At 48.1% G+C, this 14,988-nt stretch overlaps 1 protein-coding gene across 3 annotated transcripts in view; it reads right to left on the minus strand.

Annotated features, from left to right (window-relative positions):
* Positions 1–14,988, minus strand: part of SAMD4A (sterile alpha motif domain containing 4A) — a 96,711-nt gene that overhangs the window by 9,731 nt on the left and 71,992 nt on the right. For all 3 annotated transcript variants that reach the window (XM_039240502.1, XM_039240503.1, XM_039240501.1), the window contains 4 exons: positions 14,337–14,422; positions 9,019–9,137; positions 4,552–4,753; positions 3,095–3,221 (listed from right to left, as the gene is read on the minus strand). In XM_039240502.1, coding sequence (XP_039096433.1) covers positions 3,095–3,221; positions 4,552–4,753; positions 9,019–9,137; positions 14,337–14,422 — 534 coding nt within the window. The remainder of the gene's footprint in view (positions 1–3,094; positions 3,222–4,551; positions 4,754–9,018; positions 9,138–14,336; positions 14,423–14,988) is intronic.

The raw sequence follows: 14,988 nt of genomic DNA on the forward strand, positions 1-14,988 counted from the left end.
TAAAATCTGTCTATGTGGGAATACATTAAAAAAACCACCCCTGACATGGCCTCCTAGGGATCCACAAATCCTGTAGATCCAGAAAAGAAGACATTGTCTTGCAGATTCAAGCCAGATGGCTGGTCAATTGATAAAAAAACTTGGGTGCTTGTTGTAGGCCCCAGACTTTGGAGACATTTAAAGTCTTCTACCATTTTAAAGGACGTATTTAAGTTTACAGAATCAAAACTTTATTAGAATGTCTTATAGTTTCCGAGATTTACCCATATGGTTTAAAATGGATGCTCTGAAGACCTCTCATGGCCAGGTGGAAGCCACTATGCTGTACTGTAAACACAGTTTTCTGAGTATTTAATTTGGGGTTGGTTATACATCTCTACTCCATTTGTGCTCACTACTACTACCACTTGTGTAAAGATGAAAGCTACTTGCTGCTTTTCAGATTTTGACTCCTTGATATGACACTTGTAGTTTAATCCTGCCGCCTTGGCCACCAGCCCCTAGATCCCTGGCTAGTTAACAAGGATGTGCTGCTTTGAGTGGAAGGGCCCATCTCTGAGAGACCCTGTCTATCTAGGACAACTTTGTCCAGGCCTGGCTGTGGTGGTTAGGTGGGCCTGCCCTGTGAAGGAGGCTGTCTCCTCTGGAAGAAGCAGAGAGTTCTGGTCACGACTTGTGGTCTTGAAAACCAGTATCTGATCTGTAAGGGGCAGGGATGACCTAGGAGACTGAGGAGCAGCATCCCTGTGCCCATGGCAGTGACTTTCTGCAGCTTCTGTTCCCTTTAGCCAGGGATCCTGAGTCATGGCTGTGCCCTGACTCACCCTTCATGACCATGTCCCCGGAAGAGCCACCCAGCATGCGAGGAGTGTGCTAGTCAGGACTTAGGAGTGGCCCCTGCCCAGGACTCACCAGTGTATTTGCAATCAGGAAATCTGGAGAAGCCCTGTCCCCATGCCTTGGCTGTTATTAGAAATGCTGGGGTTCATCAGGGCCTTGCTGGAAGTGGGTTTGTGATGCTTGTGCTAGAGGCTAATTTAATCCCCCCTTTCCAAAAAATAATCCCCAAGCAGGTTCTGGAATTCTAGGTGCAGCATCCAAAGGACATTATTTAGAGACTTTCGGGTTAATTACCGGGGAAACTGAAAATCATTATAAGTGGCTGCCTTTGGGAGAGGAGACTGTGGGCTGGGAGGGGGAGGGGAAAGGGGCAGTCACTTTTCCTTAAAAGCTCTCCTGTATTATTTGATTTTTAAACTTTGGGAACAACAGGCTTCATGGGAAGAGGGTACAAATGATCTTAGGGTCACAGGTGCCCTGAGCACGAGCAAGCAGCTCAGAACTGCTGTGCAACAGCCGAGGGGAAACACAAATGTAGATGGAGGATCTGTATCTACAGACTCAAACAGGCTTCCTAGGGATGGAAGATGGCCGACTCTTCTGGTAGGCCCGGTCTTCCCAGTTAAGACAGGGAGAATGTGGGAAAGGACTGAGGACTTGGAAGAGACCAAAGGAAGCAGTAAGAGGTTAGAATGGAGCAAGGAGGCTACAAGTGTATCTGGACTGAAGGAGGAGAGTGGTCAGCTATGCTAGGGCTCCCGTGAGGCTGTAAGGTGGCCGGGTTAGGCCAGGACTGCGGTCAGGGTGAAAGATCTCCTTGTAAGCCAGAATGTCTCCAAATATTGTCTAGATTCTCTTTCATTGGGAATGGATTACATAGAAGTCTGCACCAAAACAGAGACTGGGACCAAATGACCTAGGGAGACCACCTTTAGAGTCCCTAAATTTTAGCAAATATCTCTTCCCAGAAAGGTACAAGTATCAAAACAGAGAAAAGGAGCTTTAAAACAAAAGTGTGCAAATAGCAAAGGTTCTAGAAGTCAAGAAGCAACTTCAAACAAGCATCTGGATCATTATCCTTTCCTGACACACCTTACCTTGTGGTGGCTTCTCACTTCCCCTTTCTCCTCAGTGTCTCCCCACCTCCTCCAGGCACACACCTGCTCAAAATCTTCCATACACGCCACACTGAGAGTAGCTGGGGTCTGAGCTCCTTGGCCTTGGATTCAGAGCCCTCATCATCAGCCGTTATCCTTCCAGCCCCCTTGGTCTACTCTCTGCTACTTCAGTCTGACCCTTTGACTCAGCCACGGCTTCTGGAACTCACTGAGATACTTGATACAATTGCAGTCTTGCTCCCTTCACTCGTTCTGCCTGCAACTCCACCGTCCTCTTTTCACTTCTTCACCCCGTGTCACCTGAAGCTCAGCTCCAGTTCTAAGAAGCTGTCTTGCCCACCCAGGCCACAGCGACATTTCGTCTCCTTAAAATTCCAGACGTATTGTACAGAGCGTGTCTACTAGGGTGGGTATTTTTCTACAGGCATGACACCCGTTCCGGATTTTCCCGCCTAGAAGTCACCTAGCTAGATATAGTAATTGCTTGCAAGGCTTTATAGGACTCATGGAGTCTTAAGAGGTCACTGTCTGCATAGACAAAGTGTGCAAGCAATTGTGGTCTCTGCATGATCCTGGCTGCTCTGTTTTAGGAGGCACGTGGTGAGAGGTGCAACTGACTTGAAGTGCAGCAAGTTGTTCTTTAACCAAGTAAAGGGAAGATGGCTGGTCCAGTAATGTTTGCAAGACACTCCCAAACCAGGGGTAAGGCTCTTAGTGCCAAATGCTGTCAAGTTCTCTGTCTCAAACCTGCACATCCCCCCACATATACACAAAGTACACACACACACACACACACACACACACTACACATGGAACCCCTCCCAACTCCCCCAAATAGCCATCTAGTGATATCTCTGGTTTAATCAATCTAGAAATATGACTAGTATCAAAAATATCCCCGTCAGATTGCAACTGACTCTGGGGCTCCATGTGCTGGCTCCCAGCCAACCAGCCGCTATTCATGCTGGCAAGGCACAGTTTAAAAAAGGAAAGGCTTCTATAAGCTCAAAAGAATGCGTGGTGACAGTCGAGGCTAAGCACTTTCCGGCTGGGTTCACAGGGCCATCTATTTTGGCGTCCTGGCCTCCCCTGTGTCAGGGGGAGGTGAGAGGGAGAGATCAAGTGCAGGACCCTACCTGGCTGCTGGAACATCAGCATATTCTGTGGAGAAGTGTGCACAGGCAACGAGCGGGTCCTTTGGACTGAGCTGTGGGTGCGGCTTGGCATGCTGTTGCTGCCCCCAGGATTGGCAAACCAGAGGTTCTAATGAGAAACACGAAGGGGGAACCATTAGTCCAGACAGGGGAGGGGGTGCGGAGCAGGGCCACCGGCCAGAATTCAAGAGGCAAATACCCCTGGAAAACTCTTTGCTAACTTCTGGAAAAGGGCTTGCAGGCCAGTGCTACCCTTCTGCATATTTATAGAGAGGGGGTTTAGATTCCATTCATTTTATCCCCCTCTCCAAGCCCCAGGCCTCTCTAAGCCCCAGCTTAATCTGGACTGCTCTCTCCCTATCTCCAAAACTCTTTTTATTCCTTTTGTTGCCTCTGCTTTTCCTATCACTTTTTTCAGGGATCGGAAGAGTTCTATAAATGTTTGCAACGAAGAGCACAAACTATTTCAAGGCTCTCATTTGATTTTCCTTTTGAGATTCTTACAACTTACTACAAAGCGAGGGGGAGAAAAAAGAATCTTTCAGCTGGCAACGAGCTGGCACACTGAGCTTGCGTTTATTATTATGCGGGTGTCCTAGTGGTGACTTCCTCTTGAACTGATTTGGGGCTTCCCACAACAGTCAGATAGTGGGGCTTTCTCATACCTTGTCCTGTCGTCTAGGGAGTAAATGTTGCCCATCTTGCCTGGAGCTGTTTTCCTGTTTTTAAACCGATCTATCATCCCTAAGTTTCTCATGACAACCCAGGCCCAAGTGTGTCCCTCCAGTCCCAGCCCCAACCTGCAGAGCCCCACAGAGCTGGGCACCCGGGTGGAATGCATTGGGCAGGGTAGGGAAGCAGGACTGGGGGGCGAGGAGCCTTGGGACAGAAGTCAGCTCTATATCCCATTTTAAAGACCTCTGGGCAGCCTGGCCTTGAACAGGCAGAGAATGTTCCAGTTCTCCCTCTGGTAGCCTCTCTCAGGCTCCTCTTTGGATTCTCCACCACAGCTGGGACCGTGACAGAGGAGCTATCCGTCGAGTAAAAAGGCTGAGGAGCTCCTTAGATGCTCCAGCTCCTCTGGAACCCAGATCTGGGAGGTGTTGAGGTCTGCTGGGGCAGGAAAAGGAGCCAGGCAAATAAAGGATAGGTCTTGCATTGCTTCCTAAAGGCCCCATGTGCAGGGCCCACACAGTTAAAGGTTAACGTGGTTATAGGGTATCCTAAGTTAAGTCAACACGAAGCAGGTGCAGCCATGTAATTGCTGTGTCTCCCAGGGAAACAGTGCAAACAGCTGGTTCCCTCTGAGCACAGGGACACCTGTATCTTACTGTGGCCTCCCTTGGCCTCTCCGCTCACCTTGGGGTCATGTGGGGGTAGGTCCTGAAGCCTCAGGGCCTGTGTTTGGCCGCCCACCCTCTTCCTGGGGCAGAACAAACCTGTCTCCCCTGTTTCATGATGGTGGGGTTGGCTGTGGTGTTGCGCTGGGTGGAGCTGACAAATCCACTGGTACCCAAGAGGCCAAGGCGGGCGGAAGGGACGTTCCGGGAGGGGATCTGGTACTGGCGTGGGTTCCGTCTGCCCATACCACTGCCCACAGAGCCGGCTGTCGGGAGGGAGTTGGACTGCCCAAAGCCGCGACTGTGACAGGGAACAGAGAAGAATGGAGAGACTGTCAGTCGCCCTTTAGCCCTTCCCAAAGCCCAGGTTGCCAGTGGGATGCCTCCTTGGAACCTGCTTACATTTTGACAGTTATGAAGTCTATCTAGGGGGCAGGGGGTGGTTCTGTGCCAGGAAAGGGCTATGATTAAAGTGACAGCTAAGAGACATCTGAGAGTGACTATCATGTGCACTGTCCTGGGACTACCACGTTAATTCTTCAGTTCTCACGACAAGCCTATGAAGTGGGTGCTCCATCCTCTTTCACAGCTGGAGAAATAAAACAGGGAGCTTAACACTTTTGCAAAGGTCACACAAGCAGCAGGCGACAGGGCTGCACTAGGAGTCTAAGGTTAACCAACGTGCTCTCCAGCTTTCCTCCATGCTGGACTCCCGGGCCCATCGAGAAGCCACCCGGCACAGAAGCCGCCGAGCCAGGATCAGTGCTCCTTCCATCACCCTCCCAAGTCTCTCTGATGTCTGTCTGTATGGCACACGTAGAGACAGGAGCCTGTGAGCCTCACTAGGACATAGGCTCCAAGAGAGAAAACGTGGCGTCTGTCCTCATCAGTCCTGCACGTCCCATGCCTGAGTCACCTCCCGGCACAGCAAAGGCAGGTTGAATGAATAAATGAATCTCTGTCCTCACGATGCTTCTCCCTGTGGAAAAGCTGATCCCACGTCTGGGGCTTGCCTCCCAGGTTGAGAGAGGGAAGAAGAACAGCGATGATGATGTTTGGAAGCGCTCCGGACCTAGGATGCTGACAGCTCCCCGCTCCACAGACCCTTCCTGCAGGAAGACCGGGAGGTTGCGTGCTTTCCCACATGGACCTAGGTAGGCCGCCAGGGACCCGTGGCATTGCACTTGGACACTGTGCTGCCGTTGCTCCAGTGACCTCAGCGCCCAAGAACTCATCGTCTCCAACATGCCTCAGGTTCTGGGAGGGTACACAGCAGCCAGTAGGGTTTCAGAAACAGCACATTCCTTCCAAGAGGAGTCAGCTTTAGTCATTCACTGGTGTTTAACTCACAGTGCTTTACCTCCAACGGCCACAAGATGGAACAGACTTGCTTTCCCAGCCAGACAGGGGAGGTCTGTACCAAACCTGTGAGGAGACTCCGGGAGACAGGGCTGACGTAGTTTAACCGGCTGAAGATGATTGGGGGCAGGGGTGCTGCAAAACAGTCATTTCCTGAGAAAGAGGGTTGTGGGGAGGGGGTGGAGAGGGGCATCTAAGCCATCAGCACAGTAGGTCTCAGAAAATGCTTTCTCTTTCTCCCCAGAATGCCTAAATTTCCTAGGGGGAAAGGGGGTGGGGAAGAGAATTCCACGGGTGAGCTGGCCACAACTGATCTCTGGCCTTGAGTCTTTCCACTTCCAGGTTTTTGTGGCCAAGGAAAAGGTTCCTGATTTCTGTTAGGGGCTCATCTATATGTGGTAAGAAGGACACTCATGGGTTCTAGGTATCTAGCTCATCCTTTCCCACCTCTTTCTTTTTTACTAGCATTAACATTTTTTGGTTTGAAAGAAGAAATTTGGGCCTTGTGGGGATACAAGTAATTTCACACGATCTAGGAGACCTCCTTTGAGAAGGACAGTCTGAGATCCATGACAGGTGGAAACGAGGAGCAAGTGGTTGTTTTTGTTTTAAACTATGAAAACTAGTCCTTTGGTTTTTAGGGTTGGAATATTGGCCACCTGCTGGATGATTCAGTGTTCTAACACTTTTCCTGATTTAGTACAGATAGCTTTTTTGCTCATTTTCCTTTTGGGTTGGATTTTTAAAAAGTTATTTCATATGCAAAGTACAGTAGTCAATGAGTGATGCTAAAATGATTTGTGCTTCCAGGAAGGCAAGACTATGTTCTTGCGCAATGTGGGCAGAGGCTTCTGCTATGGGACACTCAGTCACTGAAGAAAGGAGGGCTCTAAGGGACTCCTTAAGTTAGGATGCAGGAGTTGGGCTGTATGCAGCAGGTAGAGCCCAGAACATTTTGGGGTCAGGACAGGTGAGGGGGCAGAATTTGGCCAGGCTATCGTTCTAATGTCTGGGGGGCCCTACTGTGACATCCTTAGTTGGTTATTTCAAAGCCAGAGTTGTTGAGGGCTGCCACTTCTGGCAACCAGAGTAAATACTTAGGTTACTTAAGACCACTAGGCTTAATGACATAATCATCCTCTCTGGGGAGAGAACAAAGTGACACAAGTAAGTATTCATTCCTCATTCTTTTGCTCTGCCCATCTCTGCTTTCCTAAATCTAACCAGCTGATTTCATTACCTTGAAATGCGTGAAAAGGCTGAGAAAATAACATTAATAAGAACAAATTAATTTGGGATTTGTGATAATTCAAGCAGGGGCTGGGCTGCAGTTACCTTTGTACTATGGGAGGAACAGGTCTTCAAAGCAAATAAATAGCATAAAAAGATCCCAGACGTAATAAATATGAGAACAAATTATTTTCTAGAGCCTTGGCAACTTCCAATTGAATGTCCACAATTGACTTAACTTATTCTTATCTAATCAATACAAACAGGTCCATCAAGATTCCAATACAGCAAACCTTGGATAGGCCAAGACAAACGTTAGTTAATAACACCCTAGAGAGGCCAGGGTTACTGGGAACTCTCATATGGACCAAGGACAAAGCCGAACAGAGGCAGGGGATGACAGTCTTGAGAGAGCCAAGCAGCTTAAAAGCTCTATCTTTATCTTTATCCTCTGAAGTCCTTCTTCCCCTTGGAACTTGTTTCCTAAGGGCCTGGTGTTGCAAGAGGGGTCTGGAACCTCATCCTCTCGATTGAGAGGCACGGTTGCCCTTACAAGGAGAGAGCGCGAGCCTGGGAAGGGGGCAGTCCCCGGGGTTGAGAGGCCTATGAGCAGGCCTTGCCTTTCACCTGGGTCCCTGGGAATCCTCAGGGTGCACAGCTGGTCCAGTCCATCCTGCCAGGAAGGGCAGCCCCAGAGAGCTTGGAGACAGGGAGCTGCCGTAAAGAGGGCTGCTCTTCCTGATTGTTTTTTCTGCACATCAGCTGGAGACTGTGAGAGCTGCCTGGCATGAAAAGTGGTTAAGAGCACTGACTCTGCAGCTAGTGCTGGCTTGCCTGGTCCAAGTTCTGGACACCACTGCCTACAGACTCCTCTGTAAATTCAATTTAATAATAGCAACTCTACCTCATATGGTTGTTGCAAGGATTAAACGTATTAATACTCCTAAAATGCTTGGATACCACTTGGCACATAGTACTAAATGTTTGTTTAATAAATAACGGTGTTATATATGCTAGAATGTGATGACACTTCAATTTTTACATTAATGCTTAATGAAAACTTCGTAAACCCCAACTATCCTTATCTCCCTTAAATAATGTAAAACAGTGATGTTTTAAGGCACACTTATGCAAATAAATGCCAAAATTTTTAACAACACAGAGCTTCTCTATATATACACGAAGAAATGAATTCAGAACTTTTTAGGTGCAAGTGAAAAAACTATCTGCTCATGTTTAAAAATGTAAAATAGAAAGTTGATTTTTCAGGATGTTTGTACCATCAGTCTTTTGTCTCCCCCCAACTCCCTGTCACTGTAGAAGGCTTTACCCCCAACCCCCCCGATTCTCCCCCTGAATTGTCACTGTAATTCGCCTTTAATATGCAATTGGATTCTTCAATTTAAAACCAGATTAAGGTAATGGGTTCTAAAGTACAACGAGGCTTATTTTTAACTGCATCCAAGAAGCTGAAGTACTATGAAAAATCAAGAATGGTACTGCTCCACTCTTAGATTGCAGCTCAGACCAAAATAGACCAGCACTGGGCTCTTCACCCCGCCACCAACTATAATTAGCTAGTCTGCAGCTAGAAGGGAGAAAAAAATGACACTACCTTGTAAGGTGCTGATAGAACAACCCATTTCTGTCCTTTCAGGGCCCCCTGTTGTGGCTAAACCACCACGTGTTTTGCAAGCATTTATTAAATCCTACCCATCTCCCCTCGTTGCCCATCTGGACTAATACCATCATTCTGATCAGGTAAATTGAGTTACAAAAGATCATGTTCAGTTCTTTTTCTGGGGATGCTTTCTCTCCATAGGCTTTCCCCAACCCCACCTGTTTAAGGAGTGGCATCTCCAGCTCCCCACAGGGCACCCTTGTGGACCAGGGTGCCATAGTCCTGCCCAGGAGCCCAGGCAGGCAGTGATGCACAGGCACCCACCGTGCGTTAAGAAGAATGAAATCACAACATACTTTCTTTGCTGTCGATATCCTGATATGTCTAGGAGGGTTTTCCGAGGGAAAGACCGAAAGAGCTTCTGCACCTGCTGTTTCCATGACAACAATCTTTTTTTCTGAGTCTCTGTAAATGCCTGCAAAAACAAACAGGACTTTTTAATGGGTGGCGCAGCCTGGCATTAGAGGGAGAAACATGCGATTAATAGGGGGAACATCGGAGTCTCTGCAGTCGCTTTTTCCTCACCTGCTCCCTACCTGATCCTGATGGCAGTCAGTTTCACTTGGGAGCCACCTGTACCGACAATTAAAGTTATTTGACAGTGGAGGTGCCTGGTAAGGTGCATGCATTAAGCTTTTGGCAACCCTGGCTTTTGGCTGCATTTCTGACAGGTCCACACTCACCTTCCCCTTCCTCCGGACTCCACTCTGGACTCTACAGATTCACCAGGAATGAACTGCTAAATGGATTGTTAAATACTCTGGCTTTTGCAGGCTCCCTACGTTTTCATAATCAATGGAAATGCTAAACCACTCCAAAAATAATCAATCTGCTTGATGGTGTGTGGTCACCCTGGAGTGGCCTGCAGGGTTTCAGAAAATGGAGTATAGTCTCTGCTATGCTATGCTGTGCTGTGCTGTGCTATATACATCAGGAGTGGTGCACTGGGGTTTTTGTAGGGCATAGGGCTTTGCTGAGAAATCCCCAGTTAAGGGGTCCTGTCCCCTAAGGAAAAAACCCCAGTACACCAATCTTGACCTAAATTTTGCTTAAAGTTTAGGAAAACCAGTAGATCTGATGCTTTCTCAAATCCTTTTTAGTAAAATTGGCATTGAGGGGGCGTTTTGCCCGCTTCATAACACACTGTCTTCTGTATTATGCATTCTTTTGTGTATGCTGAAGCCCAGGGGAAGACTTTATAGAGGTTATGAGTCCCCAAGGCAGAGACACTCAAATCTGTGTTATATTAGAATCCCTCAAGAAGACCAAGACCCCTTCCCACATACCTAGGGCCTGTTTTGAGAGGTCTGGAGAGGAGGTTAGGCGATGTTTGCAACAAGTGCCCTGGTAATTCTGCTGCAGATAGAACATGGATATTTGGCATTCTAGACGGTTTGAGGACTCCATGTGCAATATAGTAATCCCCTGTCAGGAGCCTAGAACTGTAGGCCACACTCTGTGGGAGACCCATCAGCTTTGACTGATTAGCAGTAACAATGATGGAGATAACATACCCATGTAGTTTTGTTAATAAGACAGAAAATCCTTTAAGTAGCAATAAGCTATTACTTAGAGTAGCAGACTATATGACTACTTCCCATAAAGGAAACAGATTCCTTAAACAGAAAAAAATGACAGCTTAATTTTCTCCAGATGACATTTAATCTTTAAGGACCTAAACACAGGAGAGCTATGTGAACAAAAAAGCAAAAAGATATTAGTTATATTGTGAAAAAATTATTGACTTGCAAACCCTTTTCTCCTGGATGACCTTAGCCAGACACATATAAGGATATTCACCAAGGAGGGCTACCCAACCCAATGAGTCCATGCTTCATTGAAGGGGTGCAGACACTGCTTAAGGTACATGGTAGGATGGTCTCATGGTTACAAGGTAAGGACATGGTTCTACTCTGTGGTCCCTTCTCATCTGCTGGCAATGCTTGGTGAGTGTCCAACTATACATGAATGTCTCTGAAAACTTGAAAGGTAAGTATCGCTGCGGGACAGATAAAGAAAGGGATGGATAGATTCTGCTTTTGACTGGCTTATTCTGCTAAAGTTTGAGGACACAGGATGCAGGTGCACTGATCAAGATGACTTGGCGAGGAGAGGCTAGCCCAGTTGGTTGGAGAAGGCTCTGCATGGCTATGGGTAGGGTTTGAATCCCTGAAGACCCTTATACAAGCTCCTTTCACCTGAGACTCGGTTTCTTCTAAAAACCCAGGATAATAATATCTCCCTAAAAAGATGTAAGGATTAAATGGGGCAATACACAAAATGCAATTAGAATACTTAGAACATGCCAGGCTCTTAGTAATGGTTCAATAACTGCTGCTCATAGATACTCTAACCAGGGTTTTTTCGGTTGTGCAGACCAGTCCTTTGGTGGTGGTATACGAATGTTTGTCACATATTGTATTCAACAGTCACCTTTAGCCCCAACTTGAATGACTTCAAGTTCTCAAAACTATAATAGTGAGCTGGTCTAGGGCCAGCCTGAAGGACAGCTGGCCTGAGTTTCCAAGTGACAAAGGAGGAAATGGGTTACTGTATAGACGCACATCCAAAGTGCTTCCAAGGACACTGGTACGTAGATGACATCTCCCATGGTAGCAGACAACATCCAAGAAGATGGAAATATTTATAACCGCCCACAACCCAGAGAGGTCAGCTATTCACTCAACACTGGCCATCATTTAGTTCTGGGTCGCAGATAGAATCAAGCCCCTTAGCCACGCTGAGTGAGTGTGGTGGCCACTTCTTCTCAGTCCTAGAGGCTGCAGCTGGGAGGCATGGAGGGGAGCTAGGTCATGGGTGGCAATGAGTGATTTCCCAAAGCTGGTCTCTGTGTATGTGTCTACAAAGTAGCCCTCCATTGTGGGAGCTCTATCCCCTGGGATGGCTGACACCTGACCTCAGCCATTCCACTGGCAGCTCTGGGTTGGGCTGGTAGCAGCTTCCTCAGGGACTGGAGGGGAAGGAAGCCTCCATAGTATACAGACTGACATAGCCAGTCAGTCACTTCCGAGTCCTGTGTCACTATCAGGGTCAAACCATTGAGTCTGTCTGGAAGAAGATGGCGAGGGTGTGCCCCATAGCTTTTGTGGCTAGATTTAAAGTCTCAGAAAAGAGGCAAGAACTCATCTCTGCAGAACCTCCTGGAGACAATGAGGAGGCAAGAAGCCAGGGTTTATAATGCAGGAGACAAAGTGACTGGTATCAGAAATGAAATTCAGAGCTTTCCTGTCCTCCCTTCTGTTACTGTAGGGAGTTGGTCCCTCTGTCCCTGGGGAGGAAGGAAGGTGTCTAGGTTTGGTCAGCACTCTCCCATCCGGTCAGGTAAGGAATGGCGCATTCGGGCTGTGAAAGGGAGTCCTGTTTCACGGAGCCCAGGTGAAACTTCAGCCAGGATGGAGACCGCGTGGCTCGACAGGGCCTCACAGGGAGGGTGTGTTCTGCCCAGCAGAATAACCCAAGCCTGTGGAAAATTATTCAGACACATTTCCTCTTTCTTGAACTAAAATAATAATAAAAGGTCTTGCCCAGCATTTTCCCTTCCAAAGCAGAGTGCTGTCCCCTCCACCCCGACATGAATTCAGGCAAAGAGACATAGCATAAGCTCCTTCCAGCCCAGGACTCCCAGCAGCCACAGGTCCCTCTACTATAATCGAGGCAGCAGATGAGTCCCCACGGTGCCATGTCTGCATTTAATCACTTGGGCAGATAGGGAGAAAAAAAACCTAGGCATTTTCTAAATATTCTAAGGAAGTGGAAGAGAGAGCCAGGCTGCCCAAGGAGGCCATGCACAGTGGCAGGAAAGTGAGAAGCGTCAGGCCACAGCTTTGGGGCTGGCGGAGGCCAATTAGGAAGCTTGTGCACTGTCCAACAGAGGCAGCTGGAGGGCTCATTATTTTGTCTTGTGGGCTCAGCAGACTTGAGGCAAGGTGGAAAGTAACTTGTAACTTGTCGTCCCGTAGCTTGAAGGTTTGGTGTGAGTGTGGGCAAGGGAGAGGATGCAAGGTTCTAGCTGCTTTACAGAAAAGCTTAAATCCTCCCCTGATCAGTTCCCCCTCCAAACCCACCCACTCCAAACCTACTCCTCCCCAGTAAGACACAGAGCTCTTCAAATGCTTTTCTTTCTGCCTGGAGTACTCCCACCTCCTTCGGTATGGAGTCCTTACCCCTAAGACTTTCAGATCTAGCTTGGAGACAGTTCCTCTGGGGAAAAGCCATTTCCGGTTCTGGATTTGGGGGCCTCGCTCCTCATCTGGGCCCCGTGGGATGCCAGGACAGCCTTATCCTCATGTATGTGATGAGCTGGTTTCCTTTTGTCTCCCCTGCTACCCGCACACCATACGCTACATAGTCAGGGACGGGGTCTAGGCACTTAATAAAGATCTGTGGAATGAATGAGTTCTAAAATTCTTCAACATGTTCTTGCCTTCTCTTCTCCCTGTTGCTTTTTGCTGGCCAAAACAAGTAGGGTGTCAGGATGGAAAACAGCAAGGAGTGAGTTGGGGGCTGGGGAGAGGGACGTGAGAATTTGCACTGCGGAGAGAGGAAACGGCAAAAAGGAGAGTTTAGGGGACTGTGGGTCAGTGGATGGGAAGGAAGCCCAGAAGGAGACCAAAACCTGCACATGAGGGGTGGGACGTCAGACTGCAGAAGAGTAGGGTCCCAGGAACTCGCCTTTGACAGATGGGCCTGTGTGGCAGCTGGCGGGATGGGGGCAGTGTGAGCAGGGTGGTGGATAAGGGTGGGGACAGACCTCTGTGCCAGGTGTTTCCCTTCACTGGGGCCCCACTGCACTTCTGGGGCTCAGGCTGCTAACCTGGCAAAGGTGAGGAGACCTGGGGGCCTTTGCCATCTTACTCTAACATTAAAATCCCACAGAAAGACCTCAGTGCTGTTAAGTTTATCCAAAGTCCACACTGTGACTCTTGTCTCTATGACTCTTCAGAGGGGGTGCTCCCCAGAAGCCACCGCGGTCTTGGGTCTGAGACACAATCCCCTGTCCCCACATGTGTCTCAGGGCACCTGCACCTGGTCTCCCCATCAGGAAGACTGCACTCGCACTGAGTCTAATGGGAACGCCTCCAGCACCGTGGTCTCAGTTCTCCTTCAAAAGGGCATGTGGCTCAACACAATTCCTATAAAAATCACAAATCAGACCACACACAACAGACCCACAAGCCCATGATTTTTTTTTTTTTTTGCACACTTTCCACGTTGCCTCAACTTTCCCTGAGCCAAAAGACAAAACGTTTCAACACAAAATTTTAAAAGGACTTGAAGACACCAAAGCTAGGTGGCAGGGGTGCGTGTTAACCACCTCAGGCTCGGTCACTCAGGGATTGTTCCAGAGTCAGGAGTATCTCGGGCATTCGCCCTCACTTCAGAGCTCAGTCTAATCTCGACACCAAAGTCATATACACGCCATGCTTAGGTGTGAAGCCATAGCTTCAAACTGGTTCTGCCCAGGCTATTATTAATGCCCGTCTACCCTTCGAAAACAAGTTGTCGGGAGACCCAAGTGATCACATCCCAGAAACTCTCAGAACCATTTCTAAGCAAGGAGAAAAACAGTTTTGTGAAAGCCATTCCTACTCACCTCATGAATTAGACACTTGTCTATGAGCTGTAAATAGGAACTTATATTTTCCTCATCAGGTCTGGAGACCAAGAGCTGTGTGCACACTGTGAATTAAAAAAAAAAAAAGATGAATTAGAAACATGCACACCCACTCTAACCTCTGAGATCTGTCTCTGATTTCCTTTCAGACCAGTATTTTGAGAGGCTTTACGTAAGGTTCACAAAAAAGGCCAGGAGGCTCCTCATTCCACTGAAGTCAAAGGCTTGGTCACCACAGGAGCCCTCGCCTTGAGAAGCCCCTTTGCTTAATTCCAGGCATACCATTCTATATTAAGCCTTCTGCAATCCTGCCTGAGACACTCTGGGAGAAGAATGCAGTCGTGTCCTGAGCTCTATCTTTGAAAGAGGCTCCTTTTGAGAAGAGAGTTCAAAGGCATCAAAGACCATCAACGTTCTCAGAGAGCAGTCTCCATAATTTGATGAATGAACTGTGTACCTCATTTGGAGGAATGAGGCTGGCACATCTTTTAGGACATGAGGTGTGTGGGCACACGGACGGGCAGGAAGCCTGCTACTCCATCAGTGGAGGGTTATTTTCTCAAAGTGATAACACACCTTTCTACACACACACACACACACACACACACACACGTTCACCTACACACTCAAG

Source organism: Hyaena hyaena, unplaced genomic scaffold (genome assembly GCF_003009895.1).
Source record: "Hyaena hyaena isolate Hyena2069 unplaced genomic scaffold, ASM300989v1 scaffold_175, whole genome shotgun sequence".
Classification (NCBI taxonomy): Eukaryota; Metazoa; Chordata; class Mammalia; order Carnivora; family Hyaenidae; genus Hyaena; species Hyaena hyaena.